General features: G+C 35.4%; 1 protein-coding gene across 1 annotated transcript in view; it reads left to right on the forward strand.

Moving 5' to 3' along the window:
- Positions 1 to 27,846, forward strand: part of LOC150101200 (SPRY domain-containing protein 3-like) — a 221,963-nt gene that overhangs the window by 159,781 nt on the left and 34,336 nt on the right. Inside the window, exon 9 of the mRNA XM_090401360.1 lies at positions 8,253 to 8,315. Within this exon, the coding sequence (XP_090257486.1) occupies positions 8,253 to 8,315 (63 nt within the window). The remainder of the gene's footprint in view (positions 1 to 8,252; positions 8,316 to 27,846) is intronic.

Here is a 27,846-nt window from a genome sequence, read left to right on the forward strand (position 1 = left end):
TTCTGTTGTTTTATTTTGTGAAATATTTAATGTTATGTAATCACTCATGAATAATAATAGACCATACATTACATTAGCGAAATGTTTACGTGCAGTCTGTTGTCATGGAGACGCACGCGTAAACAACCACGAGTGGAGTAGAGCGTGGCGTTCGAACGGAAGGTGGGAGTGAAGGTCAGATAGATAGATATATAGAGAAGAGGGAAGGTCATAGATAGGAGAGATAGAGAAGAATTATTATTAAGAAGGAGGAGAGAGTTTTGCAGAACCAAGATTATATAATCCTCACGGCAGAAATTTATGAGTATAGTGTTCGGAAGTGAACCTATAAGTAGTGAAACATAAAGTTTAATGTTATAAGCGAAATCTGCTGGTGTTATGAAGAAAAGTTGATGCTGTAATCAGATAAAAGGAAACTGGACAGTCAATGCGAAAATTCTGATTAGTTCTAGTTAATCTGGATTACGATTAAATTCTATGTTGCCCTAGGAAAAGGTTATATTGATTACTTGGAGAAAAGTGAACAGGAAAAGATATTAGTACCTAATTACTGTTGTTTGGAATAGTGAAGTGCGACTTACAGTAATACAGTTTAAACTATGGAGAATATTTGTTATGTGAGTTCCGCTAATGTTAATTAAGTTAATTCATAAGTGCTCTCTCAATAATTTGATGTATTGAAGAATTTGTCTGGTAAGAGTAGTTGTATAAGTTTCTCTATTCTAGCATTAACTGTAATATATCTCCGATGCTCAAGGTCCGGGAATATATTTGCTTGGAATATAGCTTACGTAGTTTATTGCCTGCTGTGAATATAAACATTGAGCTGATAGATTTGTGAAGACTGAATAAAATGTGAAATTGTTATATTAACTTGAGATAAGAAGATTTGTGTTTTTGAGACTGTGAATAGTATATGAAAGTTAGAACATTGAATTAGCATCAGTGACCTAAGAAGATGTGTTAAGTTAATTGTATAGTTCCATTTTAAAATAGAGTTCTTGTATTTGTTAACCATATCATATATTAAATGTTTTATTTTGTTGATCTAAATATTGTGTTTGCCTGAATTCCTTATTATTGCACCGTTCATAAACATTCGAATCTTGCAGGAACCCCAAGTAAAAATGATATTAGATGATTCGGCCTAATGAGATGACTGCTAACTTAATTTAGAACTGATCCTACTATTTATATAGACTAATCTAAGAATAGGGTGGCGCAGTATAAATATAAATTTCACTACTTTTGGATCGGTGATCATTTCGTAATTAGTTGTATTATTCATAAAAGTGACTTGAAACTAGATAGATTTAGAACACGACACAGAAGAGGTCGTCACGACAGAACCAACTTTGGTGCTGAACAGCCAGCTTCTGTCCACTATTTTGACTGCTGTTTGGATTCTGGTTCGTAATGGCAAATCCAAGTCTCATCCATAGTAATAAATTAACACACAAAATCAGTTTTATTCTTAAAACTATCCAAGCACTGTTCAGAGATTTTCATGTGAGTGCATTTTTGATCTGCTGTGAGCAAGCAGCACCCATCTTGTGCAAAGCTTTTTCATTTGCAATTCTTCATGCAAAATGTATCCTACATGTTCTTTTGAAATGCCTATAGTCTCAGCAATTTCACTCACTATGACTCGCCAGTCATCCAATACCATATCGTGCACTTGATCAATGATTTCTGGTGTTGTTACACTTTTTGGACATCCTTCATGTGGTTCATCTTCAACGCTGGTACGGCCACATTTAAACTCGGCAGCCCATTTCTTAATTGTCGAAAATGAAGAAGAGTGCCCATAAACTTTTATGAACTTCGAATGAATTTCTTTTGCCGTTAAACCATCTTTTACAAAGAATTTTATAACTGCACGATACTCAATTTTATCCATTTCAAGGGATACAGACAACACTTTTGCTTGAGACGGCTGTATAAAACAAACTACTTGATAGAATGATTTGCAATTTCACATGGATGCTTATGATGCTGATGCTCAAATAAAAAATCTTGCCGATAGTGTTGCCATCTATGGTCAAAGCCGAGAACTTTTTAGACCACCCTCATATGTATTACTCTGTATAATGTTCCATTCACCCCACATAATTTAAGTATTTTGAAGAGCTTTTTGATGAGCATCTTGTTTTATGCCCTTCTCCAGATCTACAAAACTAAACTTTTGTAGATCCTTGTCATATTCCCACGATTTCTCAACTATTTGTTGAGTGTTTCTCTAAGTGAAAATCTGATGTTGCCAACCTCTGTTTGGCCTGAACCCAGCTTGTTCTTCTCTAAGTTTCTGTTTCATAATGTCTCTCAACCTCTTTTCAAGTTCGCTTGCATAAATCTGACCTGGAACACTTAGTAGTGTTCTTAGTAGAGCAATTCCTCTGTAATTCTCACATTCAGCATTATTCCCTTTTTTTATAGACAGTTACTATGAGTGCCCTACTCCAGTCATCGGGAATTCGATCTTCTGACCAGGCCCGCTAAATTATGCAGTGCAGCCACTGCAAAACTTTTATACCTCCATACTGAATCATTTCTGGTCAAATATCATCTACTCCAGCTACCTTTTCACATTTCAAGTTTTTGACTGCTTTTTCCACCTGAGGTATTGGTATTTACTCCTCTTTGCATTCGTCTTGATAATTTTCTAGTACGTTTCTGTCACTGCTTGGTTCGTTTAGTAGTCTTTCAAAATAATTACTCCTGATATCTGTGATCTTATCTTCAGTTTTCATGTGATGTTTATCATCTCTCTTTTTATGCCATTTGCAAAAAATTATACTATTACTATTACTGATACTACTCCTCCTGATATATATGATCTTATCTTCAGTTTTCATGTGATGTTTATCATCTCTTTTTTTTACCAATTTGCCAACACACTTGACCTCTTCCTAATAAGGAAGTCTCTTTTGCCACAGAACAGCTTTCACCCACCAGTTCACAGTCTTTTGTGTCCTTTGGCATTAGAAGAGTGCCAGCTGGAAGGACTTCTGCGACTTCTATTCCTACTTCCCATGGTCTGACTACTGCTTCAATTCTTCTGATGCAAACACCTGCTCACTACCCCAGAACCAATACCTGTCCTGTATCACCTCTTCAATCTATCCTATTCAACTGGCATCTGCCTTTCAACAAGGAAGCAGGTTTACATTTTCTTTCTTTATTATCAAATCTGGTTTCCTTATGCCTACTTCTGTATGGAAGTGAGGTTCTATCATGGTCTCCCAACCTTTATTTCTTAAACAGTTATTTAATATGGAGACCACGTCATCATACCTCAGTACACGGATTCCATGTGTTCTAAAACAACACCGAGAGATGTGAGATAGTTTCGCTGTACCTGCAGCCAGCCCTATTAATGTCATCTGTACCCCAGCAAGCTGTATAGATCCTTCGTGGGCAGGGCATTAATTCTAGTCCTAATGGTCTACATACTCATATCCTGGTAGTAATCTGGTACCATCCCTAATTCACTGATGTTGAGGGGGCACCTTGTAAGATTCACAAAGAGAAGTGCCATCGACAGAGCCATGAAGTAGAGATGCCCAACTCTTATGCTCTGCTGATGCTGTCACTATAATAGAACTATGGAAAGCCTCCCTACAGATGGGCAAGGAGGAAGCTTTGCTAACTGGATGAAATGCAGTCGCATAATCAACCAGCAGAGAGATGGAATACCGAGCCCTCTATCCTTCACTCCAACATGAAAATACACCACTGGGGTGTCAGGAGGTAGGCAGAGCCAAGATCTCACTGCAGAGCGAACTGCCTTATCCATTTGGGATAGTACCAAAACATATGTTCTTCCAAGCACCAAATTGTGGTAATACCTCGGAAGTAAATAGTTAGACAGAATAAAGAGCCTCTGCTGTGGCTTCAGAGGAGCTTTCCTCAAAAGAGTAAGCCCAGCAACCAAGGCTGAAGACACAGAAGATCTTCCTTTTGGAGTGAAGAAGATACCCAAGTATCTCTATCCATTCTTCCAGTATGGTCAAAGAATGGAATAACCTATTGTGCAGGAAAAACTTGGCAGGAAAACGACCCAGAGGAAGACCAAGATATAGGTGGATTGATACGGTACAAAGTGCCTTAGACGATAGAAATATAAGATCTGATAATGTTGGAGTCTTGACAAGTAACAGACTGATTTGGAGGAAAATTGTAGATAGGAAGTTAGTAATGATGTAATTTTTTCATGTAGTACTGTCATATCCTGTACACCCCTTGAGGGTACATGGCAGGAATTTGATGATGATGATGATGATGATGGTTCTTGTCATGGTCTGAAGGGACATTGTCAGCATCCAGGAATGCATTAGTAGAGCTAATCTCAGATGGTATGGTCACTTAAATAGAATGGGCGAGGAAAGATTAGCAAAACAAGTATTCTCTGCCAGGTTGGCAGGAAAACGACCCAGAGGAAGACCAAGATATAGGTGGATTGATACGGTACAAAGTGCCTTAGACGATAGAAATATAAGATCTGATAATGTTGGAGTCTTGACAAGTAACAGACTGATTTGGAGGAAAATTGTAGATAGGAAGTTAGTAATGATGTAATTTTTTCATGTAGTACTGTCATATCCTGTACACCCCTTGAGGGTACATGGCAGGAATTTGATGATGATGATGATGATGGTTCTTGTCATGGTCTGAAGGGACAAAGGCTAAAAAGCAGGACTTGTACATTAATATTAAGGCCTCTGACATGAAAAAAGTCAACTGCCCAGTCAAGGAGTTCCTGCAGGCCTGCTTTAGTAGAGGCCATGAGAATGAGGTCATCGTTCATTGTCCTTTCCTCCCAAAGAAGGGAGGAAAGGAGATGGCTGTGTTTTTGGCACAGCCATCTGAACGGATAAAGGCTCTTTGATGAAAGTCATGCTTAATATGTTGTTGCAGAAGAGGGCTTGCATACCTGCATAAGTCCTTTTCCTTTGCTTCCATCTAGATACATTATTTGATGAACTACGTTGAGGCCGATGTTGTACTGGCTGTTGGTTCAAAGTAGAGAATACATCCCTGGAAGAAGAAGAATAGAACTCGGATGTTATGGAGGACAGCACGGGAGATAAGGACATATTACCCGTACCATCGTGGAGAGGAGGCCTCACCATTTCTTGGACCAGCCTTCCTCCTGTGACTCTTGATGGCATCAGATGAAAGATGGGGGGAAAAAACTTCAGCCAGGGCCTCGTCAATTTTCTTGACACCTTTCGCCAAAAGGCAAACTTTTCTTCTTCTTTGTTCCACCATGCCTTCACATGCTCCATTCTTATAGCAACATTGGCTTCTGATGGATGTTTGGAAGTTCAGTGCACCCTAAGGCTAATTGCTGTGATGAACGCACAATTGCAGACAGAACAAAAAATGAAATATCTCAAGTTCATTGCTGCTTTAACACTGATGCACTGTTTCTTGCTGAAACTGTTGGGCTGGTTATAGATATCACAAGTAGGTCTTCTGCTCTGGATGGCGCTACTGGGACAGGTGACTGGCACTTCGCCGACCAACCTTGGGATAAACTCCTGAAAACTTTCCTGCCTCAATCAGAGTTGGAGTCTATCTTCCTTGGATTACTTGTAGCGAAAGGAAATTAACCCTACCAGAGGTGCTGGTCCTAGTAGGGAGGAATAGCATAGTGAGCCAGTTAGTCACCCGAAGGTGTCCAGGAAACGCCCCGAGGAAGCCGCCCACTTCTGCACTTGTCTGGAGTCTCAGACCAAAAGGAGTGCAGCCAAGACAACCAGGCTTCAGATTAACAAATAAAAAATAAAAATTCTAAGCTGCTTCAGTTACCTCTAGAACATTTTGCTACCTTCCTGATATTTATTTTTCACAACTTCTGTTTAGCTACTTTTACACATGGCTTAGCTTTCTTACAATTTCTAGATATCTAGAAACTTTTGGTATGCTTTCTTCTTTTTCAAAGCTGCTTCTTTGACTTCTCGTGTCCACCATGGTTTTCTTATATTTCTATCCTTGCAGACAACTTCACCACATATCTACCTAGCTGAATCAATCAGTGCCTTCTTCAGAGTTTGCCACTATAATTTACTGTATATATATATTTTTAGGTGTAGCCTTGTAAAGAATTTTGTTGATAATATTTTTGCTGTAGCCATTGTTTATAAAAGTATTGCTGATAATATGTAATTCATGTTTAAGAGCTTGTTCATATCAAAATTAGAGAGGTTAATCTCTGCTCTTCACGTTATGCAGATGATGTCATATTCTTAAATAAATCCAGTATTAGTCTTCATGATTCCTTAATTAAACTGAATAACTGCTATAACAAATTTGGCATGAAAATAATCAGCAATACAAAGATAGAATATGAAAATAGGCAAGAACATTGAAAACATCAGCTGCATCCTGAATGGAGAACCTGTACAACAAGTAAAATGTTTCAGTTATTTAAGCACAATTTTTAGTGACGGTGGCAAATTAAATATGGAAATAGACATCAGAACATGTCTGTCTGGTATGTTGAGGAGTTAACTGAATAAATTTATCTGGAAGAAAAGAGAAACTAACTGAATACAGGGTATTGTTGAAATGAATTTTACCTGATGGATCTGAGATTTGATTAGAACAGTTGATCAGAAACTAGATAACACAGATATGAGAGTTCTGGGAAAATTCAGAACGTGAACAGATGGCATCAGTGGAAGAACCAGATTCATTGAAATGTGGAAGAATGTTACTTTCCTAATGTTAAGTAAAGTAATTATTCTAACATGTGTTGTGTCTCCATAAATTCTTCACTATGAATACTGACCACCATGTAACCTTAAAAGAAAGACTAATTTGAAGGAAAATTGTCAACGGGTATTAGTAATAAAAACTTTTCATTTAGTATTATCATAGTATCCTGTACAATTTGATGATAATGATGGGCTTTCTCATCAGAACAAATTGTTATTGCCCTATTTTTGATATGAAAATGACTCCAAGTTTTTGTGTTAGGTTGTAGTGGTAATCCTGCATATTGACTGGTATATATAGGCTTGCTGTGGAAGATAGGCTGCCTGAGGGGAGATGTGTGACAAGTGTATCCAGAAATGGAAATGCGTGTTGTACTTTTTCAATTTCAGTGGTGCATTGCATGCATTTATGTTATTTGTTCAAGTGATTGAGGAAGGTTTTTAAAGTATAGCAACATTCGGGCCAGATAACAAAAATTTCATCAATATATCCAAGCAAAATTTCGGGTTTTAAGGGGAGAAATTTGGAGGACATTGCTCCAGAGCTTTTATATGTTTTAAATTAGTCACAAGTTATGACTATAAGTTATATAAATTAAGTGGATATTAAATCCAACATTATTTAAAAGCCGAATACAGAAATTATAAAAGTTTCGTGTGAAAATTTGACCAGAGAGCCTAACAGGAATACACTCGCTGACATACTACGAGTTGCTCCTAGCCAAAACCTTATAGGTGACATGAATGCTAGCATCGATATATTCATCTCCTATTGGTCCATTTTAACAAGGTTTCACTGGCCTGACAGCTGTTTCAAACTCATTAGTTATTGTGAGAGACCAGGCAGAAACTTAATAGATCAAAAACCCTCAGTACTAAGGAACTATATAATTTTGCATCACCAAAGTGAAGCCTTTTGGCTCTTTATTTGAGAAAATGACTATAAGTCTTCAGCAGTTCTCTACTCCAAGACTCTAGGCAATAATTTAACAACCTCAGCCCTTATTTCAAATATTGGGGCCACCACTAATGCTGTTAGTTTACCAGTATATTTTTAATTACAGAATAATTTGACTGAAACTGATCTCTAGTCATTTTGTGTGTGGCTCAAGATATTTTGGTTTATATAAAAGTTATTACTCTAATCTGGTAGTAGTCTCTATAATTCTTCCATAACGAATGCTGATCACTGCGCAACAATGAAAGAAAAGGTGTTTTCTTTGTTTTCACATACTTCACAAGATTAGCCTCTGCTGTAAGTCTGGTTGTTTGCTGAAATCAAAATCAGCGATGTGATTATTCATTTATTCAGTTTTTCTCATGCTTATTGACTGATATATCTGTAATATGGATGTGCTCTTATTGAAATAATTTATTAGGAATAATAAATTATTCCTTTAAATATTTCCTTTAAAATGTCATTGTTACAATAGGGCTTTGGTTAGAATTTTTTCTGTAATATGTTTCATTGAGTCAGTTAACTGTATTGAGCATTGATTGTAATAGTTTTATTTTCTATTTTATCTACAGATGATGGAAAAATTTTTGTTGGTAGTGGTGTAGGTGATCCTTTTGGACCTCGTTGTCATAAAGGTAGGTGGCATTAATTAATAATATCAGATTTTAGCACTTAAGCTTTCCCTTCCTGCCTTCTCAGACATTCCAATTATATACCTTAGAAATATATTACAATAGTAGATTACAGCAAGCAGATAACTCCAGAGTTATGATTATATTAAAAATGTTACAAAACTGGACATCATTACCATTGAAGAATTTGTGAACAGAGCTAACATATTAGCTCTGCTTGTTAGGCGATACATTGCATTTAACAGAATTGGTAAGGTGACATGTTAAAATAAACAGAATTGGCGAGATAAGGTTAACAAAACAAAAGTTTTTTCTGATCCTGCTGAGATATAACATATTGATAGATAATTGTTTCACACTTCTTTTATAATAGTTTTAAAGCAGCTAAAATGTAGCACACCAGCTCTCCTATCAACCATCCGACAAGGAATTTGTCAGATGGTTGATAGGAGACAATTGTGCTAAACTTGCTCGGTAATACAAATTAAGATGATATTGGATCAAATGACTAATCTCACTTCTAACTACCTAGCCATAGTATATCTGTAATGGTAAATAGTAGTAAAGAAATAGATCTATGTAGGTAGCTGCATATAGTTTGTAACCCAAAAGGGGTTTATAATTAAGAATTTTATTGCTTTCATTTCATCTAAAGTTTCACTTAATAAATATAATACATAAAATCAAAGCAGTTAAATCTGCAAAAAAATTTAATGCTATCCTTTTCAGCCTTTCCATTTACATCTTCAAAATATATTACATGTATGAGAATTATAAGAAAAGTGAACAGTAGCATCATTGGCTGAATAATATTAAAAATGAAGACATTTGAAAAGAACTGAGCATCATAATTGAAGAATTTGTGAGCAGAGCTAACATAAGGTGATATGATAAATTAAACAGAATTGGAGGGAAAAAGATTAACAAATTAAGTGTTTGATTCCAGAATAGCTGGAAAAAGATTCAAGAGAAATACCAAGATCTAAATGGATTGCAGTTAGTGCCTTAAGAGACCAAAATCCAATATCTGACAGTGTTAAGACATGGCAAATAACAGATTAATTTGGTTTGAAATTGTTAAGAAACTAGTAATAATCCTGTAAACTTAATTAAATTATATAGTACTATCTGACAGCATGATAGTCAGACCAGCTGTGGGTGATGGCTAGTTAAACAAGACCCCCCCCCCCCTTCTAATGCTTTCATCAGAGTAGAGTGAAAAGTGAGACGTCAGCAAATGGATCAAACTCAACTGGAGCAGACTATGAGATAGCCACCATAAACAAAAGCAGTATCAACAGAAAAGAAGTGGAACGCAGAAGAATTAGAGAAGTACCATTGAACATAACTGGTGGTACAAAGGGGACAAAGATAGGTAAGATTTTTCTAAATAACAATTACAAGAAGCTATATTTAAGCAATGATGACCAGATAAAGGAAAGCGTAGCTATTATCTTCAAAACCATACATGAAGATAATCATCCCGAATGGCAGGCAGTATCAAGTATAGTTTCACAGGTAGACTGGAAAATGAGACTTATTTGTGCCTTAATAGCTACAAAGCAGGTTCTACTAAGGAAGAAGTGGAGAAATTTTTTGAATCATTATAGAAGGTAGATGAAAAGCTGATTCTTGTACATCTAAACAGTAGAGTAGAAAATGAATACCAGAAAAATAAAACTGTGTTAGGAAAATTTGGAGAAAAAGGGCAAAACCCTGAATTTCTGTTCAGGACATGGATCAGTCATCACTTACACCATGTTCCAACATAATGATGTGCAAAAATTTAGCTGGAAAGAAGATAATGAGGAATAAGAAAAGCTTCAATAACTTATTTTTGATAGAATATCTTTATGTTGGTTCAGGATAAAAAAAAGTATACAGAGGATTATTGAAGAAAAAAAATGAAGCATTTTGAAAACAAGAGCCAAATTATGAGGAAAACATTGATTCAACTAAGGAGGTATGTGGTGAAGTTACCTGTAAGGATACAAAAGTAAGAACACCATAATGGACACAGAATTTTAAAGAAGCAGTAATAGAAAAGAAGAAATCATATTTAAAGTTTCTAGCAAATAAGGTGACAAATGCCCTAAAAGAGAAATGTGAGCTAAGCTATGTGTGAAAAAGTGTATAAAAGTAGCTAAACAAAATTCAGGGAAGATCTCAGTAAGAATTTGGAAGATAAATATCAGGAAGGTGGTAAAATGTTCTGGAGGCTATTGAAAAAGCTTAGAAATGGAGGAAAGAGTACTTCAAAAGTAATCAGATGATAAAGACGACAGGAAAACTGAAGACAGGGATATCTGATGTATGGAATAATTACTTTGAAAGACATAAATGAAGCAAACAGTGGCTGAACAGCAATAGAAAATTTTCAAGAAGAATGCAAACAGGAATACATATCAATATTTTGAGGCAGAAAAATTAATCAAAAATCCATTGGGAGTAGATGATATTCAACCAGAAATGCTCAAATATGGAGGTATAAAGTTCTGCAGTAGCTACACTGCATAATTCATAGCACCTGGTCAGAAGGTTGAATTCCAGAGCTCTCATAGTTCTCATTCATAAAAAAAAATAAAAAATAAAACTGAATGTGAGAATTACAGAACAATTTCTCTACTAAGTGTTCCAAGTTAGATTTATGCAAGCATTCTTGAAAAGAGGCTGATAAAAGTGGTGGAAGAGACACTTGATAAAAAAAACATGGTGAGTTCAGCCAAATAGAGGTTAATATCAGATTTTCACTTTACAACAAATAGTTAAGAAATCATGTGGGAATATGACAAGGATCTGTACTATAGTTTTGTAGATATGGAAAAGGAATATGACAAGGTGCCTAAAGAAAACCATTTCAAAACACTGCAGTTATATGATGTAAATAGAGCATTATACAAAAGATAATTTAATGGTATTGATTCATAACACAGAATGATAAGAAAATAATTCATATTTATTAACTTATTAGCTGATATTTTGCTGGTATTATATTCATCATCTTCAAAGCACAAGAACAGTTTGTCACAGTACTTAAATTAAAGTTTGGTATAACAGTGGGAATAGTTTAAAAAAATTGTAACAGACAACACAAGAAAACTCAAGTCTCAATTGGTGCCATCTATTGTTAAATAAAGAGAGAGAAAACAAGTATTAATTAGATCTTAAAATTACTGTCTTCCAGATTTTTGTTAAATTGTTACTTGTTGAGATTTGTTTTAAAGTTACTGCTAATTCCAAAAACAATCTCTCATTTATGTTCTCCAAGGCAGGTGTCAACAGTTCTTCCTGTCTGTCCATAGTAAGCCAGGTCACAAGAACAGGGCACTTCATATACTCTTGAATGTGATAAGTTGTTGATGTGATCTTGTTTAACCAGGCATGATTCCCATCCTTAGATTAACAGATGAGATTTGCCAATTTCACATAAAGTTTAAATATGGTGCATAGCTGATATTTATTAAGCACTCTAGATATCTTTTCAGATGTGCCTTGAATGTATGGGCATTTAGTATTTTTCTCTTCTATGGAGATTATATCCAATCCTCATATTCTTGTGGTGCACCCTGTTAGGTATCTACCTGGATACTGAATGAGGATGGGCTGGCAATTTGGGATTTAGCCGACCAAATTGTATTCCTATTGGTTTAAGCCAAAATAAAAAATGTTGGTATAACATGACAAAATTTCATGCCGGCTGGGGTGTCTACCGGTTAAACAAGGCCCCTGTTGTTTTCACCAGAGAACCAAGGCAAACAGTGAAAAGTCAGCTACTGGAACAAATCTGAAAGCACACCCCAACTCAACATCGCCAGAGTTAAAACTCGGTACTATCAACATAAGAAGCCTGAATGGCACAGAAATGGAGCTAGCTGAGGAATTGAATAAGTACCAGATCGACATAATAGGGGTTGACTGAAACAAAAAAGACAAAAACTGGTGATCTTTCTGAGAAATAAATACAAAATGTTATTTTTTGACAATGACAGTCAAGGAAAAGGAGTAGCCATAGTATTCAACACTAAATACGAGGCAAATCTTGAATGGCAGGCAGTCTCAAGTAGAGTGATGTGGGCAAATATGAGAATGGGAAACTGGACAATGAGACTTATTTGTGCCAGTGGTCCACAGAAGGTTCTACTAAGGTAGAGGTGGAGGAATTTTTTGAGAAAGCAACTGACACAACGAAAAAGGAAAAGTTGGTCCTTGTTGGGGATCTAAATAGCAGAGTAGGAAATGATTGTCAGACATACAAAAATATTATTTTGGGAAAATTTGGTGAAAAGAGCAAAGCTAATAATAATGGCAATACCTGTTGGATTTCTGCTCAGGACATGGACTGGTTATTACTAACACCATGTTCCAACATAAAAATGTGCACAAATTCACATGGAGAGAAGAGGCAAGGAATAAGAAAAGTCTCATTGACTATGTTATTGTTGATAGTGATGTTTTCTCCCTGGTACAGGACACCAGTATACAGAGGATTTGAAATTGGAAGTGATCACTGCTCAGTCTTGAGCAGGATAAAATTGAATTTCATATTGAAAAGAATAAGATGTAAGAAAGTTTTAAAGCGAATAAAAGTTAAGCAGCTCTTCCCGTTCTCAAGTTCGATGTGAACTTGAGAACCGGAACCAAACCTTGGAGATTCAGTGGCTAACCTTAAAGAAAATCCTGATTGATTCAGCCAGAGAGGCATGTGGTGAGGTTGTCTGCAAGGATAGAAAAATCTGACTCTATGATAGACACAGGAAGTTAAAGAGGCAGTGAAGAAAAAGAAGAAAGCATATCAAAAGTTCCTGGCAAAAAAGTCAGCTTGTGCTCTTAGAGAATACAGAGACAAATGTAAGAAAGCTAAACACTTTAAAAATAACTAAACAAAAGTCATGATGGGAGGACTTTAGCAAGAACATAGAAAATAAATATCAAGAAGGAGGCAAGATATTCTCAAGGTTGTTGAAGAAGCTTAGAAATGGAGAAAAGTGTGCTGTAAAAGGAGTTAGAGATGATAAAGGTTGTCACCTTTATCATCTCTAAAATGGGATAAAAAGATATCCTTGAAGTATGGAGTAATTACTTCGAAAAATTGCTAAATGAAACAAGCAGTGGTAAAAAACACTGACCAGACATGCAATCAGGAATACATATCCATACTTGAAGTGAAAAAGCCATCAAAGGCTTGAAATGTGGAAAGGCAGCAGGAGTAGATGATATTCGACCAGAAATGCTGAACTATGGTGGTATAAACGTCTTACAGTGACTGCACTGCATAGTTCAGAAGGCCTGGGCAGAGGGAATGAATTCCCAATGATTGGAGTAGAGCTCTCATAGTGTCCATATATAAAAAAGGGAAATAAAACTGAATGTAAGAATTACAGAGGTATTTCCCTACTGAGCGTTCCTGGTAAGATTTATACAAGTAGAATGGTACCTTGGTTTGCGAGCATAATTCGTTCCGGAAATGTGCTTGTAATCCAAAGCACTCGTATATCAAAGCGAATTTCCCCATAAGAAATAATGGAAACTCAGATAATTTGTTCCAAAACTCAAAAATATTCATATAAAAATGATTAATACAAAATACATATACCTTCGTATGCCTTATACAGTACTGTATATGTATACCTTTTTATATTTTTATTATTTAAATGTAATTTTAATAAATTCGAATACATAAAGTAATCGAATTTATTAATTACATTACAATTACATATTACAGTAATTGTATTGGGTAGGATGACTTTCATTGTCATTAATGGAATTACTGCTATCTGTTGACCTTTTTCTTTTTGTGCGACTTTAACAAGGAACCTATCCAATGACACTTGCTTTTGCCTCCTTTTGAGGATTTCACGAAAATATGACATTGTATTTTCGTTAAACAGATTCATCACTTGCACTGCCCCAGCCTTACTCGGGTGGTGCTTTTCTTCAAAATTTTGCACTGTTTCCCACACCTCCCTAATCTTATTTGAAGAGAGGGATGTCTCCATCTTTTTCTCCTCCTTCTCAGACAAGATCTCCTCCATAACCTCTTGCTGTTGCTTGTGATGCAGATCCATCAGTTCGCCGGTGGTAAACTCCTGTTCATATTCCTCCACCAGCTCTTGAATGTCGTCCTCATTCACCTCCAGTCCCATGGTCTTCCCCAATGACACAATTTTATCAACAACTGGCAGCTCCTGTTCACGAGCAAACCCCTCGACGCAATCAGACCACAGTTTTCTCCAAGCAGAATTAAGGGTTCTCTTAGTGACCCCATCCCAGGCTTTATCGATGATCTTGACGCAGTTTACGATGTGGAAATGATTTTTCCAAAACTCTCGGAGGGTGAGGTTAGTTCCTTCAGTCACCTCGAAGCATCGCTGAAATAGTGCCTTGGTGTAAAGCTTTTTAAAGTTTTACACCAAGGTTTTCCCGTAAGTCGTCCTCAAGGCCTGGAGGATGAGTAGGAGCATTATCTATAACCAGCAAGACTTTGAGTGGCAATTTTTTTTCTAAAAGGTATTTCTTCAGTGCAGGACCGAAGACCTCATTAATCCACTCAACGAACAAGATATGAGTGACCCAAGCCTTGCTGTTGGACTTTAACTGGCTCTTCTGCACCTTGCATTTCTTGAAGGCTCGTAGATTCTCAGAATGATACACGAGCAGGGGCTTGACTTTGAAATCACCGCTTGCATTAGCACACATCAAGAAGGTGAGATGGTCTTTCATGGGCCTGTGACCGAGCATTTCATTCTCTTCTGCTGTAATGTAGGTCCTCTTTGGGATCTTTTTCCAAAAAAGCACCGTCTCATCGCAATTAAAAACTTGCTGCGGCAGGTAACACTCGGAAACCATGAGCTTCTGGAACTCTGCAACAAATGCCTCAGCTGCCAATGCGTCTCTCGCAGCCTCTCCGTGCATCACAACATTATGGATGCTACTTCTCCTCTTAAAGTTATCAAACCATCCCCTGCTCGCCTTAAAGCCTTCTTCGTGTTCTGTAGACGTACCGGGCAGTTTACTTACGAGGTCAGCGTACAAGGCTTTTGTCTTCTTATAGATCAAGTTCTCGGTCACAGTATCACACCTGTTAGTTGCTTCTCATTTATCCACACCAAAAGCAACTTTTCTACATCTTCCAGAATACATGGCCGTTGTTTTGATACTCTCGTGACTCCTTTTGCTATATCTAGCCCCCTTAGTTCTTCTTTAATACTGTGCAAATCGTCGACGTAGGCTTCTTATAAAATCTTGCGATGGCGGCCACTTGCATACCTTGTTGGTGCTTCCCGATGATTTCCTTCTTAACTTCCACCGTAATCATCTCCTTCTTCTTACTGCCTTCCTTTTCAACCCTTTTCTTCATTGGGGCCATTGTCGTAGTACAGTTAATAAAGAACAGCCACTACATTTGGACACAAAATAAAAAAAAATTCTTTATGCACACACACACACACACACACACACGGTCACAATGCCAGCACGAATGATGACTATACGAATGAGGTATGCCGACCGAGACCGAGCATGCAAGACGATTACCCACAATCCCGAGCGGCTTGTGATCATGTGACACTCAGCAGACAAAGCATATAGGTACTACTCATATTGCAAGACCTCGCTCGTTTACCAAGTTAAAATTTATTAAAAATTTTTGCTCATCTTGCAAAACACTCGCAGACCAAGTTACTCGCAATCCAAGGTACCACTGTATACTTGAGAAACGGTGGAGAAGAATTGTGGAAGAAAAGCTTGGTGAAGAACAAGCTGGATTCAGGCCAAATAGAGGCTGTCAGGATCAGATCTTCACTTTACGACAAATAGTTGAGAAATCATGGGAATATAACAAAGATCTCTATTTAAGTTTTGTTGATCTGGAAAAGGCATATGACAAGGTGCCAAGAGAGAAGCTATTCAATACGTTACAGTTATATGGTGTCAATGGGGCATTATATCAATACTTAGTCTTTATTTGGGTTATAAGTCAGCAGTTAGAATTGAAGGAAGTACAGGAAGATGGTTTAATGTTAAATCTGGTGTGAGACAAGGATCTATATTATCCCCTCTCTTATTCATTATCTCTATGGATCACAATATGAAGGAAAGTGGTATCAAACATGATATCAAGATTGGAGATGTTAATGTCGGGGCTTTGCTTTATGCGGATGATGTTATACTTCTAAATAAATCTGCTAAAAGTCTGAAGATTCCTTGACTAAATTGAATAACTGTTGTAATAGATATGGTAAGAAGGTCAGCAATAAAAAGGCAAAGACAATGAAAATAGGCAGAATCATTTTCAATGATTCTGCCTATTTTCATCTAATGTTGAGACAGATAATTCACTTTATCTGTCTCAACTGCATTGTGAACTGAGAACCGGTGGAACAAGTAAAGCATTTCAGCTACTTAGGCATGATTTTTAGTGAAGATGATAAATTAATATGGAAATAGACAACAGAATCAACAAATCTGGTGTTGTGTTATATTTTCTTTGTTAGTGTGTGGCGTGTCTCACCACCATTGTTATGTATCGCCATGTGCGCCACATTATGTCGTTGCTCTTCCTATAATATTTTACTTCCTTTACCTTATGATTTTAACCTCTCTAAACTACAGGACTTACAAAATTATATATACCTTTCTTTCAATTCCCCCCCCCCGATATGGTTTGAATTAATGAGTGGTAGTTTTGGTTCATATCACAGGCAAAACTCAGGTATAAAAGAAAATACATATTTATTGGAATCTAAAGACATAATATACACTTTCAACTAGTTCAATGACATGTTAAATCAAACTTTATAAAACTGATTAATACTCTAACGTACGAATAATAAATCTGTCTCTTGAGTTAGAGATTTTACACACGTAATATACACATTATACTCCTCTACTCAATTATTCTACCTACTGTGTTAATCTTGCATATTAAACTAGACACACTCTTCTATAATCATTCCTAGCAATTTGTCTTAATGGGCATTAGCCACTGCTAAATATTCACTTAAATTCCTTAAATACTGTCCATACTCGATTAATACACTACAAGCACACACATAATATACACATTATACTCTTCTAATCAATATTCTATCTACTGAATCAGTCTTGCATATTAAGCTAGTCACAATCATCTATAATCATTCCTAACAATTTGTCTTATGGACATTAGCCACTGCTAGATAATCACTTAAAGTTCTTAAATACTGTCCATACTCATTTAATACACTACAACGATCTTTTCCTTTTTCCGACTGGATAGTTATACAACAAAATCTGTACATTACCATTTCTTGGGGTAGGGTCTCCAGGTCCGTCGGAACTGTCCTTCTTTGTTTGAACTACTTTTCGAATCTGCCATAAGCCTGCGTGGTGGGTTCTTATGGTCCTCAGTTTCCCTCGTTTATCCTCGATCTGTTTCAGGCCATCCTCAATTCTAACTGCCGGTTAATAATGTACGTATGCGATGGTATTCCGTCGGTACTTTCAGTGAAGGAGCGAAGACAGATATGCTGACATTTCACGCTTTCGTACAAGTGGAAATTCTGACATTGAAGGGAAAGGCGCACCCTCCAATATCGAACTATCGCCACGAAACACCATCAGGAACCACCTGTCCACGAGAGAAGTCAAATCATCATCCAGGAAAACGGGCGAAAAAAGCCTTGAGAAAGGGGTGCAAACCCTTTTTATTCTCCCTTCACTTCCCCCTTTTTTGCACCCTGTTCTTAACATGATAGTGCCATCGTACTTTTTTTTTCTGCGATCTTTTCCTGCCCGCTAATTTCATCGACCACAGCAACTTCGCCACGTCACGAGATCATAGCGAGATTATCCATCTTGCTTCAGCAGCCACAAAAATTTTGATATCTTTGATATTATTAATTTTAATAATATCAAAGATATCAAAACATAATTTTAATAATGTCTAATGAATCCATAATATTATTTTCAATTGATATAATTGATAAATCCATTAGATGCTCTCCAGACATTGTTGACCGCAAATAATTTTTTATTAGTTTCAGTTTTGAAAAACTTCTTTCCCCTGATGCTACGGATATTGGTAATGTTAAATAAATACGCATCACAAGCGCAGTATTCGGAAACGTGTTGGTTAATTTATTTTCATATATATAATTTAAAGCATTCTGAGGAGCCGACTCTTTTTTAATAAAACATTGCAAAGTTTTTAATTCCTCAAATAAAGTCCTGCCATCAATATCGCGATTGTTGGAATCTTGATTGTCGCTCACTTTTAAGTGCAAATCTTTACAATGTTTCATTAAATCTTCATCGCTCCAATCTTTTAATTTGCTAATGTCTCTTATAACTTTAAAGTCCTCACTATGTTGTTTTAAGAGTATGAATCTTTCCGTGACTGAAGTTATTGTCGTGAGTAGTAGGGTCGCCACTTCTGACAAGATCAACATAAGATAAAGAATCGTGATGTGATTGGTTGTTCATATGACAACGTCATGAATTTTGGTATGTTTGGAATTTCCCTATGGCATATGTGTCAGTGATGTCAGTTTTTGTGTTTTGTTTCGCATATGGTATGGGTGGTGGTAGAGATAAGGATTCGTGTCATGATTGGTAGGGCATTTCTGACCAGATAAGGAATCATGTCGTGGATGTTTGTTGTTATCAGATGAAGATAAGTGACGTCATTTGTTAATTGTAAATAAGTGACGTCATTTGTTAATTGTAAATAAGTGACGTTATTGTTTTGAATGGAAAAGGAAGATTATTAGTGTATAAGAATTTGTCATGATTGGTGGGATACTATTAACCAAATAGGGGTAGGGTGAAAAGGGAAGCGAAGTCAGTGTCCTGGATGTGTGTTGTGAGATGTAGATAAATAAATGATTTGCATATGGGGTTATGGGTGATGAGTAGTGATAAGATAAAGTTTGGAATTTCGCTGGGATCCCGTACTGTCAGGGAAATCACGTGGTGTGTTTGGTTCGCGTTAGCATTGTGGGTGTGTTAGAAATAAGGAATCGTGACGTTATGTGTTTGGAAATTTCTGGGGAACATGTCTCTGTGATATCACATGGTGTTTTGGTTTGCCTATGGAATTGTGGGTGATGTTTTTGAGATAAGATATCTTGGAATTTTCCCAGGGTGACAAACATCCATTATTGTTGTCAAAGGTTTTGTGTTTGGTTGTCTATAGATGGCAGTACTAATTTTCCAATACGGTTTTTGGGGTATTTCTTTCCTGTTAAAACACCATGGGAATTCTTAGAGTGTAGTCGAGTCTAATGGCGGCAGCGTTTAGGCTTTTCTGAATAATTCAGTAATATGCTGGTGTCCCTCAAACACACCCTTTTTTTTCCATAGCTCAGACATATTTCATTCTATATTCATATTCTAATTCTTATTTTATTCATAATTCATCTGAATATTTTGATTTGTCTAAAATTAAGATCTTAAAAGTTCAGTAAATAAATAAATAAACAAATCGTGTGTGAATTCAGTGTGATTCCAAAAGTGATCTTACTTAAATATGCATAACACATCAATGACACTGTTTGTTCTTTTAAGTTTACACATTTATTTCACAGATATTACTTACATTTCTTTCCAAAATCGGACATCTAGGAAATATCGAGGGTTTTCTGAATATTCCAAATTGCTGATTTTAAACATATATTCACAGCATAAAACACACAAACACAAGATCTGAAGTGCAGTTGACTCTTTTTTCATTATAGGTTACTGGGACATTTCGTTTTTTCCTTCACTCATGGCTATGTTTTTTTTGTTTTTTTTCGCACACTTCTGGAGTTTCTTTGCTTACCGAAAACTTGTATGTAGTCTAGAAATTCTAATGATAATTTAAATTTACTTAGTCTTTCCAGAATGACTCTTCTTAATGCGAATAGATATTCCAAAATTAGTTGAATTAAAGCATATATACACACAACACACACACAAGCTTGAAAGAACTACATTTCTTTAAATAACCTAAAAAGCTATTTGTCTTTTGTTCCCTTAGATTTTCTGTGCGTTTGGTAGTCTGTTAATTCCTTCACATTGGGGTCATACTATGTTTTTATTCCCACGGCGGAGAGTGTAAGCTCAAACTGTCTTTTCCTGACAAATATATCCGCCAGAGATCGTAAATTCCCATCTCTCAATGCGAATTTTTTTTATTGATATGGTTCTTTTTTTTTTCTTTCAAATGATTGGTTGTTTTTCTATTTTACTTTTAAAATTCAGTTAACTACATATAACCAGAATAACTGAGTAAAATAAATAAACTGTGTGTGCGTGTATTATTTTCCCACACTGTTAATTTCATTAGTCTTGTTTATAGATAACTAAGTCACTCATATCCTGTCATTTGTTTTCAGTCCTCGTTCTGAGTGAGGGAACATTAGTTCATTTAAAACTTTAGATTATATGATATGTTTGGGTAAGCGTACAACATGTCTTTTCATGACTCAGTTTCCTCCCTTTTGATGTTTTGCGTGGTCTTTCTGTGTTGTTATGACATCAACATTCTATTAGAGATTAGTAGTTTGGGGTTTTCGAACATGTGAACGAAATGTTTACAGATATCTCAAACAATATCAACAGTTAGCATTAAACAATTTTCTAAAATAATTAATTACAGGATATCAGTTTCCTCACTTTTGTTTGTTTTTGTTCCCCTAATGGAATATTATGTAAGTTTTGAAAAAAAAAAAGTTTCGACTGCCTGTCATATGTTTTTAAACTTTTATTGGAAAACGCAACAGCACACATGTTTGTTAATTAGGTTAGAGATGTATATTTTATATTGCTCATATATTAAATCATCAAATGCTTACAGTCGCATTTTAATTCCAAAGTTCGTAACTTATGTAAATGAAATTTATTCGTTTTTCTTTCTTTACCATTAGAAGGATTTTTTTACATTACAAGGATTTTTTGCATTCCTAACTAAACAAAAATAAAGACATTAAACTTGACATGTGTCTGAAACCAGAGTTACCATATTTCTTGAAAACAATATGCAACAATGTCAACCATCAAGAAAAGAAAAGAAGAAAGCAAGAAAAATTGTAAAGAAAAATAAAATGTTTACCTTCAAATAAATATTTATGATCACAGCAAGCAAGAAATTCATCAGCTTTTCAAAGTTTTGAAATTCATACTGTTTTCATCATTTGGTATCATTTAAAAGAAGAATGGGTCTGGCTATGAAGTTCGTTAATGTTTTTGATTTTTTTTCTTCCAATGGCGAGCATTATTTGATATATGCATGTTGATTCCTTATTATTTGCATGCTACGATACCTTTTTATTTTCTACAGCAACCTTTTAAAGAGTTTTAGTAAGGTAATGGGCTACAATATCTGCTATCTCTGTAAAATAATCAAATTCTAACAGTCGTATTATTCGAATTTGGTACGGCTTTTTCTAGTCTGGTGAAGTTATTTATACATATAGGAACAAGATTGTCATTTTTCACTTCATTTGTACTTTATTCAAAATTACAATTCCGTTATTTGCTATGGTCTCTGTTTTTAATTCCCCCCATCACTAGAATGTGTGGGTGGTAAAGTTGAGATATAAGTTTCGACTCGCACTCGAGTCACTTGATTTTAACTTTTATCATCTACAATTGTGTGAAAAGAAAAAAAAATGTACCTTCTCTTCAATTTTTGAAAACAGCATAAATGTTTTCTGTCTGTTTCTTCTTTATCCTGTTTTCTCACACCCCAAAATTTGTACTTTTGCTTTCTGCACACAGTACGATACCTTTTTATTTTCTATGCCAAACTTTTTAAGAGTTTTAGTAATGTGATGGGTTAAAATATATACTGTCTATCACAATAAAATAACCAAATTCTAACAGTCGTGCTGTTAGTATTTGGTACGAGTGTTTTCTTCTAGTCTGGTGGAGCATTCTACAAATATAGTAACAAAATTGTTACTTTTCACTTCATTTGTACTTTATTCACAAAACTACAATTCTGCTATTTGCTATGACCTCTGTTTTTAATTTCCCTACAATAAAATAGTATGGGTGGTAAAGTTGTGAAATAAGTTTTGACTCGCAGCCACTTGATTTTAAAGTTTTATCATGTACAGATGTGTGAAAAGAAAAGAAAATGTATCCTCTCTTTATTTTGAAAGCACCATAAGAGTTTTCTGTCTATTTCTTCTTGTTACCTTGATTTATGAACATTAATTTATCCTGTTCTCAATCCCCAAAATTTGTATTTGTGTTATCTGGCACAGTATGATACCTTTTTAAACAGAATTGCATTAAGGTATATAAAGTTATGGATTTTTTTTTATCAAATTCTGAACAGAATAAATGTGTAAAAATTTCAATGTGGAAAACACAACAATAACATCACACATCTTTGTTCATTTAAGTTTATAAATGCATATTTTAATTTGCTGAAATATTATTTACAGAGAAAAAAATTAGAAACATGTAATTACCTAAAAATATTCAAAGACTTTTGTGGTTCACTCATTATTTTACTTTACTTGACACAAAACATCGCAACACAATACGATAGCTGCACTGAATAAACAAATTGCAGTAACTGAAAAGCCACTCGACTCAATTGTTTTCCTTATAGTACTGTTTACCTGACTGTTCCTTCCAAAATGAAACTTTCGCGCAGAGCACTCACAGACATGTTTCCGCATGCTGTTGGATATGATGTTGATGTGAGATTATCTTACTTTGTGACATCGTTGGGCAAACCTTATCTCTGTGGCTCGAAGGGTATTCTATATTATTTGTCCTTATTATGCTAAGTATTTTATTCTCAAACAGCGTTTCTGAGGTTAGAGCATGTGACTAGTTCTCTCACTCATATGTCTGAAATTGTTGGGATGGGGGAAAAAATAACATTAGGTGGTGGAAATGAAAGGGTAGGCGAGAGGGTGACAGTGGTCTTCCCTGCAGTGCTCCACCACCCCATGCTCTAACCCCCCCCCCCTCATCCCTCTCCTCCAGAAAATGTCTGCTCAGCCCAGTGGAGATGAGTGAGCTCCTCATTTGCGGATATCTTTTAGTGATGTCACCTCCAACTGATACTGATAACTTTGGAGGGAAAAAAACGCATTTTTATTTTCCTGCAAATGAGGAGCTCACTCATCTCCACTAGGCTGAGCAGACATTTTCTGGAGGAGAGAGGGATGAGGGGGTTAGAGCATGGGATGGGGGAGCATTGCAGGGAAGTGTTTTTTTTTTTTCCCTGCAGTTATCGGTATCAGTTGGAGGTGACATCACTAAAAGATATCCACAAATGAGGAGCTTGCTCATCTCCACTAGGCTGAGCGGACATCTTCTGGAGGAGAGAGGGATGCGGTGGGGGGGGGGGGAGCATTGCTGGGAAGACCACTGTCACCCTCTCACTACCCTTTTATCTCCACCACCTAATGCTATTTATTTTTTTGTCCCTCCCAACAATTTCGGACATATGAGTGAGAGAACTAGTCATATGGTCTTACATCCTGAGCAGACATATTCTGGAGGAGAGTAGGCTGAGGGATCAGGGGATGAGTGGGGAAGCATTGCAGGGAAGACCACTGTCACCCTCTCGCCTACCCTTTCACCTCCACCACCTAATGTTATTTTTTTTCCCCATCCCAACAATTTCGGACATATGAGTGAGACAACTAGTCACATGCTCTAACATCAAAAGCACTGTTTGATGATAAAATACTTAATATAATAAGGACAAATAATATAGAATACCCACAGAGATAAGGTTTGCCAAGTGATGTCACAAAGTAAGATAATCTCACATCAACATCATATCCAACAGCATGCGAAACATGTCTGCAAGTCATCTGCACGAAAGATTCATTTTGGAAGGAACGGTCAGTGTAAGGGTCAGGTAAGTAGTACTATAAGGAAAACAATTGAGTCGAGTGGCTTTTCAGTTACTGCAATTTGTTCATCCAGTGCAACTATCGTATTGTGTTGTGATGTTTTGTGTCCAGTAAAGTAAAATAATGAGTGAACCACAAAAGGCTTTGAATATTTTTAGGTAATTATTATGCTTCTAATTTTTTTCTCTGTAAATAATATTTCAGCAAATTAAAATATGCATTTATAAACTTAAATGAACAAAGATGTGTGATGTCATTGTTGTGTTTTCCACAATGAAATTTTTACATATTTATTCTGTTTAGAATTTGATAAAAAAAATCCATAACTTTATATACCTTAATGCAATTCTGTTTAAAAAGGTATCATACTGTGCCAGAAATACAAATTTTGGGGATTGAGAAGACAGGATAAATTAATGTTCATAAAAGGTAACAAGAAGAAATAGACAGAAAACTTTTATGGTGCTTTCAAAATACAGAGAAGGTACATTTTCTTTTGTTTTCACACATCTGTACATGATAAAACTTTAAAATCAAGTGGCTGCGAGTCGAAACTTATTTCACAACTTTACCACCCATACTATTTTAGTGTAGGGAAATTAAAAACAGAGGGCATAGCAAATAACAGAATTGTGGTTTTGTGAATAAAGTACAAATGAAGTGAAAAGTAACTATTTTGTTACTATATTTGTAGAATGCTCCACCAGACTAGAAAAAAACACTCGTACCAAATACTAACGGCACGACTGTTAGAATTTGGTTATTTTATTGAGAGACAGTATATATTTTAACCCATCACATTACTAAAACTCTTAAAAAGTTTGGCATAGAAAATAAAAAGGTATCGTACTGTGTGCAGAAAGCAAAAAATACAAATTTTGGGATGTGAGAAAACAGGATAAAGAAGAAACAGACAGAAAACATTTATGCTGTTTTCAAAAATAAAGAGAAGGTACATTTTTTCTTTTCTTTTCACACAACTGAAGATGATAAAAGTTAAAATCAAGTGACTCGAGTGCGAGTCAAAACTTGTTTCTCAACTTTACCACCCACACATTCTAGTGATGGGGGAATTAAAAACAGAGACCATAGCAAATAACGGAATTGTAATTTTGAATAAAGTACAAATGAACTAAAAAATGACAATTTTGTTCCTATACGTGTAGATAACTTCACCAGACTAGAAAAAGTCGTAACAAATTCGAACAATACGACTGTTAGAATTTGATTATTTTACAGAGATAGCAGATATTGTAGCCCATCACGTTACTAAAACTCTTTAAAAGATTGCTGTAGAAAATAAAAAGGTATAATAGCATGCAGATAACAAGGAATCAACATCCATATATCAAATAATGCTCGCCATTGGAAGAAAAAAATCAAAAACATGAATGAACTTTATAGCCAGACCCATTCTTCTTTTTAAATGATACCAAATGATGAAAACAGTATGAATTTCAAAACTTTGAAAAGTTGATGAATTTCTTGCTTGCTGTGATCATAAATATTTATTTGAAGGTAAACATTTTATTTTTCTTTAGAATTTTTCTTTCTTCCTTTCTTTTATTTTTTTGATAGTTGATTGTTGCATATTATTATTATTTGTGACACCTCCAAGGAGTCCGAAAACTCATCGCGAGAGGCACCTACAACTGTCTCAACTACTACACCCAACCTCTACTACGAATCATCTCCATCAACGCCATCTACCACCCACCACTACCACAACTAGTTTTTTTTGTCTGTAAATTGCGTGTGTTCTTAAGTGCCGATTTGTCTGTATGCAGGATGAAAAACCCGAGTTTCCCGGAGAAAAAACCCTGCTATTGTTTATTGATATTGATTGTCTATTGATATTGTTTTCAAGAAATATGGTAACCCTGCTTTCAGACACATGTTAAGTTTAATGTCTTTATTTTTGTTTAGTTAAGAATGCGAAAAATCCTTGTAATGTAAAAAAATCCATCTAATGCTAAAGAAAGAAAAATAAATAAATTTCATTTACATAAGTAAGCAAGTAAGTTACGAGCTTTGGAATTAAAATGCGACTGTAGGCATTTGATGATTTAATATTTGAGCTATATAAAATATACATTTCTAACTTAATTAACAAACATGTGTGCTGTTGTTGTTGCATTTTCCAATAAAAGTTTAAAAACATGTGACAGGCAGTCGAAACTTTTTTTTTTTTCAAAACTTAGATAATATTCCATTAGGGGAACGAAAAAAAAAGTGAGGAAACTTAAATCCTGTAATTAATTATTTTAGAAAATCGTTTAATGCTAACTATTGACATTGTTTGAGATATCGGTAAACATTTCGTTCACATGTTCAAAAACCCCCAAACTACTAATCTCTAATAGAATGTTGGTGTCATAAGAACATAGAAAGACCATGCAAAACATCAAAAGGGTGGAAATTGAGTTATGAAAAAACACATTGTACACTTTCCTAAACATATCATATAGTCTAAAGTTTTAAATGTACTAATTGTCCCACACTCAGAACGAGGACTGAAAACAAATGACCGGATATGAGTCACTCAGTTATCTACAAACAAGGCTAATGAAATTAACAGTGTGGGAAAATAATACACGCACACACAGTTTATTTATTTTACTCAGTTATTCTGGTTATATGTAGTTAACGGAATCTTAAAAGTAAAATAGAAAAACAACCAATCATTTAAAAATAAAAAAAAGAACCATATCAAAAAAAACCCGCATTGAGAGATGGGAATTTATGATCGCTGGTGGATATATTAGTCACGAAAAGACAGTTTGAGCTTACACTCACCACTGTGGGAATAAAAACATAGTATAAGTCAAATAGCTTTTCAGGTTATTTACAGAAATATTGTTCTTTCAAGGTTTTGTGTGTGTGTGCTGTGTTTTGGTGTGTGTATATATGCTTTAATTCAACTAATTTTGGAATATCTATTTGCATTAAGAAGAGTCATTCTGGAAAGACTGTAAGTAAATTTAAATTATCATTAGAATTTGTAGACTAGATACAAAAGTTTTCGGTAAGCAAAGAAACTCCAGAAGTGTGTGAAGAAAAAACAACAAAAACATAGCAACGAGTGAAGGAAAAACGAAATGCCGCAGTAACCTATAATGAAAAAAGAGTGAACTGCACTTCAGATCTTGTGTTTGTGTGTTTTGTGCTGTGAATATATGTTTAAAATCAGCAATTTGGAATATTCAGAAAACCCTCGATATTTCCTAGATGTCCGATTTTGGAAAGAAATGTAAGTAATATCTGTGAAATAAATGTGTAAACTTAAAAGAACAAACAGTGTCGTTGATGTGTTATGCATATTTAAGTAAGAACACTTTCGGAATCACAGTGAATTCACACACGATTTGTTTATTTATTTATTTATTGAACTTTTAAGGTCTTAAAAGTTTAGATCATTAAAATTTTAGACAAATCAAAATATTCGGATGAATTAAGAATAAAATGTGTCTGAGCTATGGAAAAAAAAAGTGTGTGTTTGAGGGACACTAGCATATAATTGAAATATTCAGAAAAGCCTAAACGCTGTCGCCATTAGACTGTACTATACTCTAAGAATTCCCATACTGTTTTAACAGGAAAGAAATACCCCAAACTGTATTGGAAAATTAGTACTGCCATCTATAGACAACCAAACACAAAACGTGACGACAGTGACGGATGTTTGT

Source organism: Typopeltis vanoorti, chromosome 12 (assembly GCF_054136105.1).
Source record: "Typopeltis vanoorti isolate ZY-2024b chromosome 12, IOZ_Tvanoo_1.0, whole genome shotgun sequence".
Classification (NCBI taxonomy): Eukaryota; Metazoa; Arthropoda; class Arachnida; order Uropygi; family Thelyphonidae; genus Typopeltis; species Typopeltis vanoorti.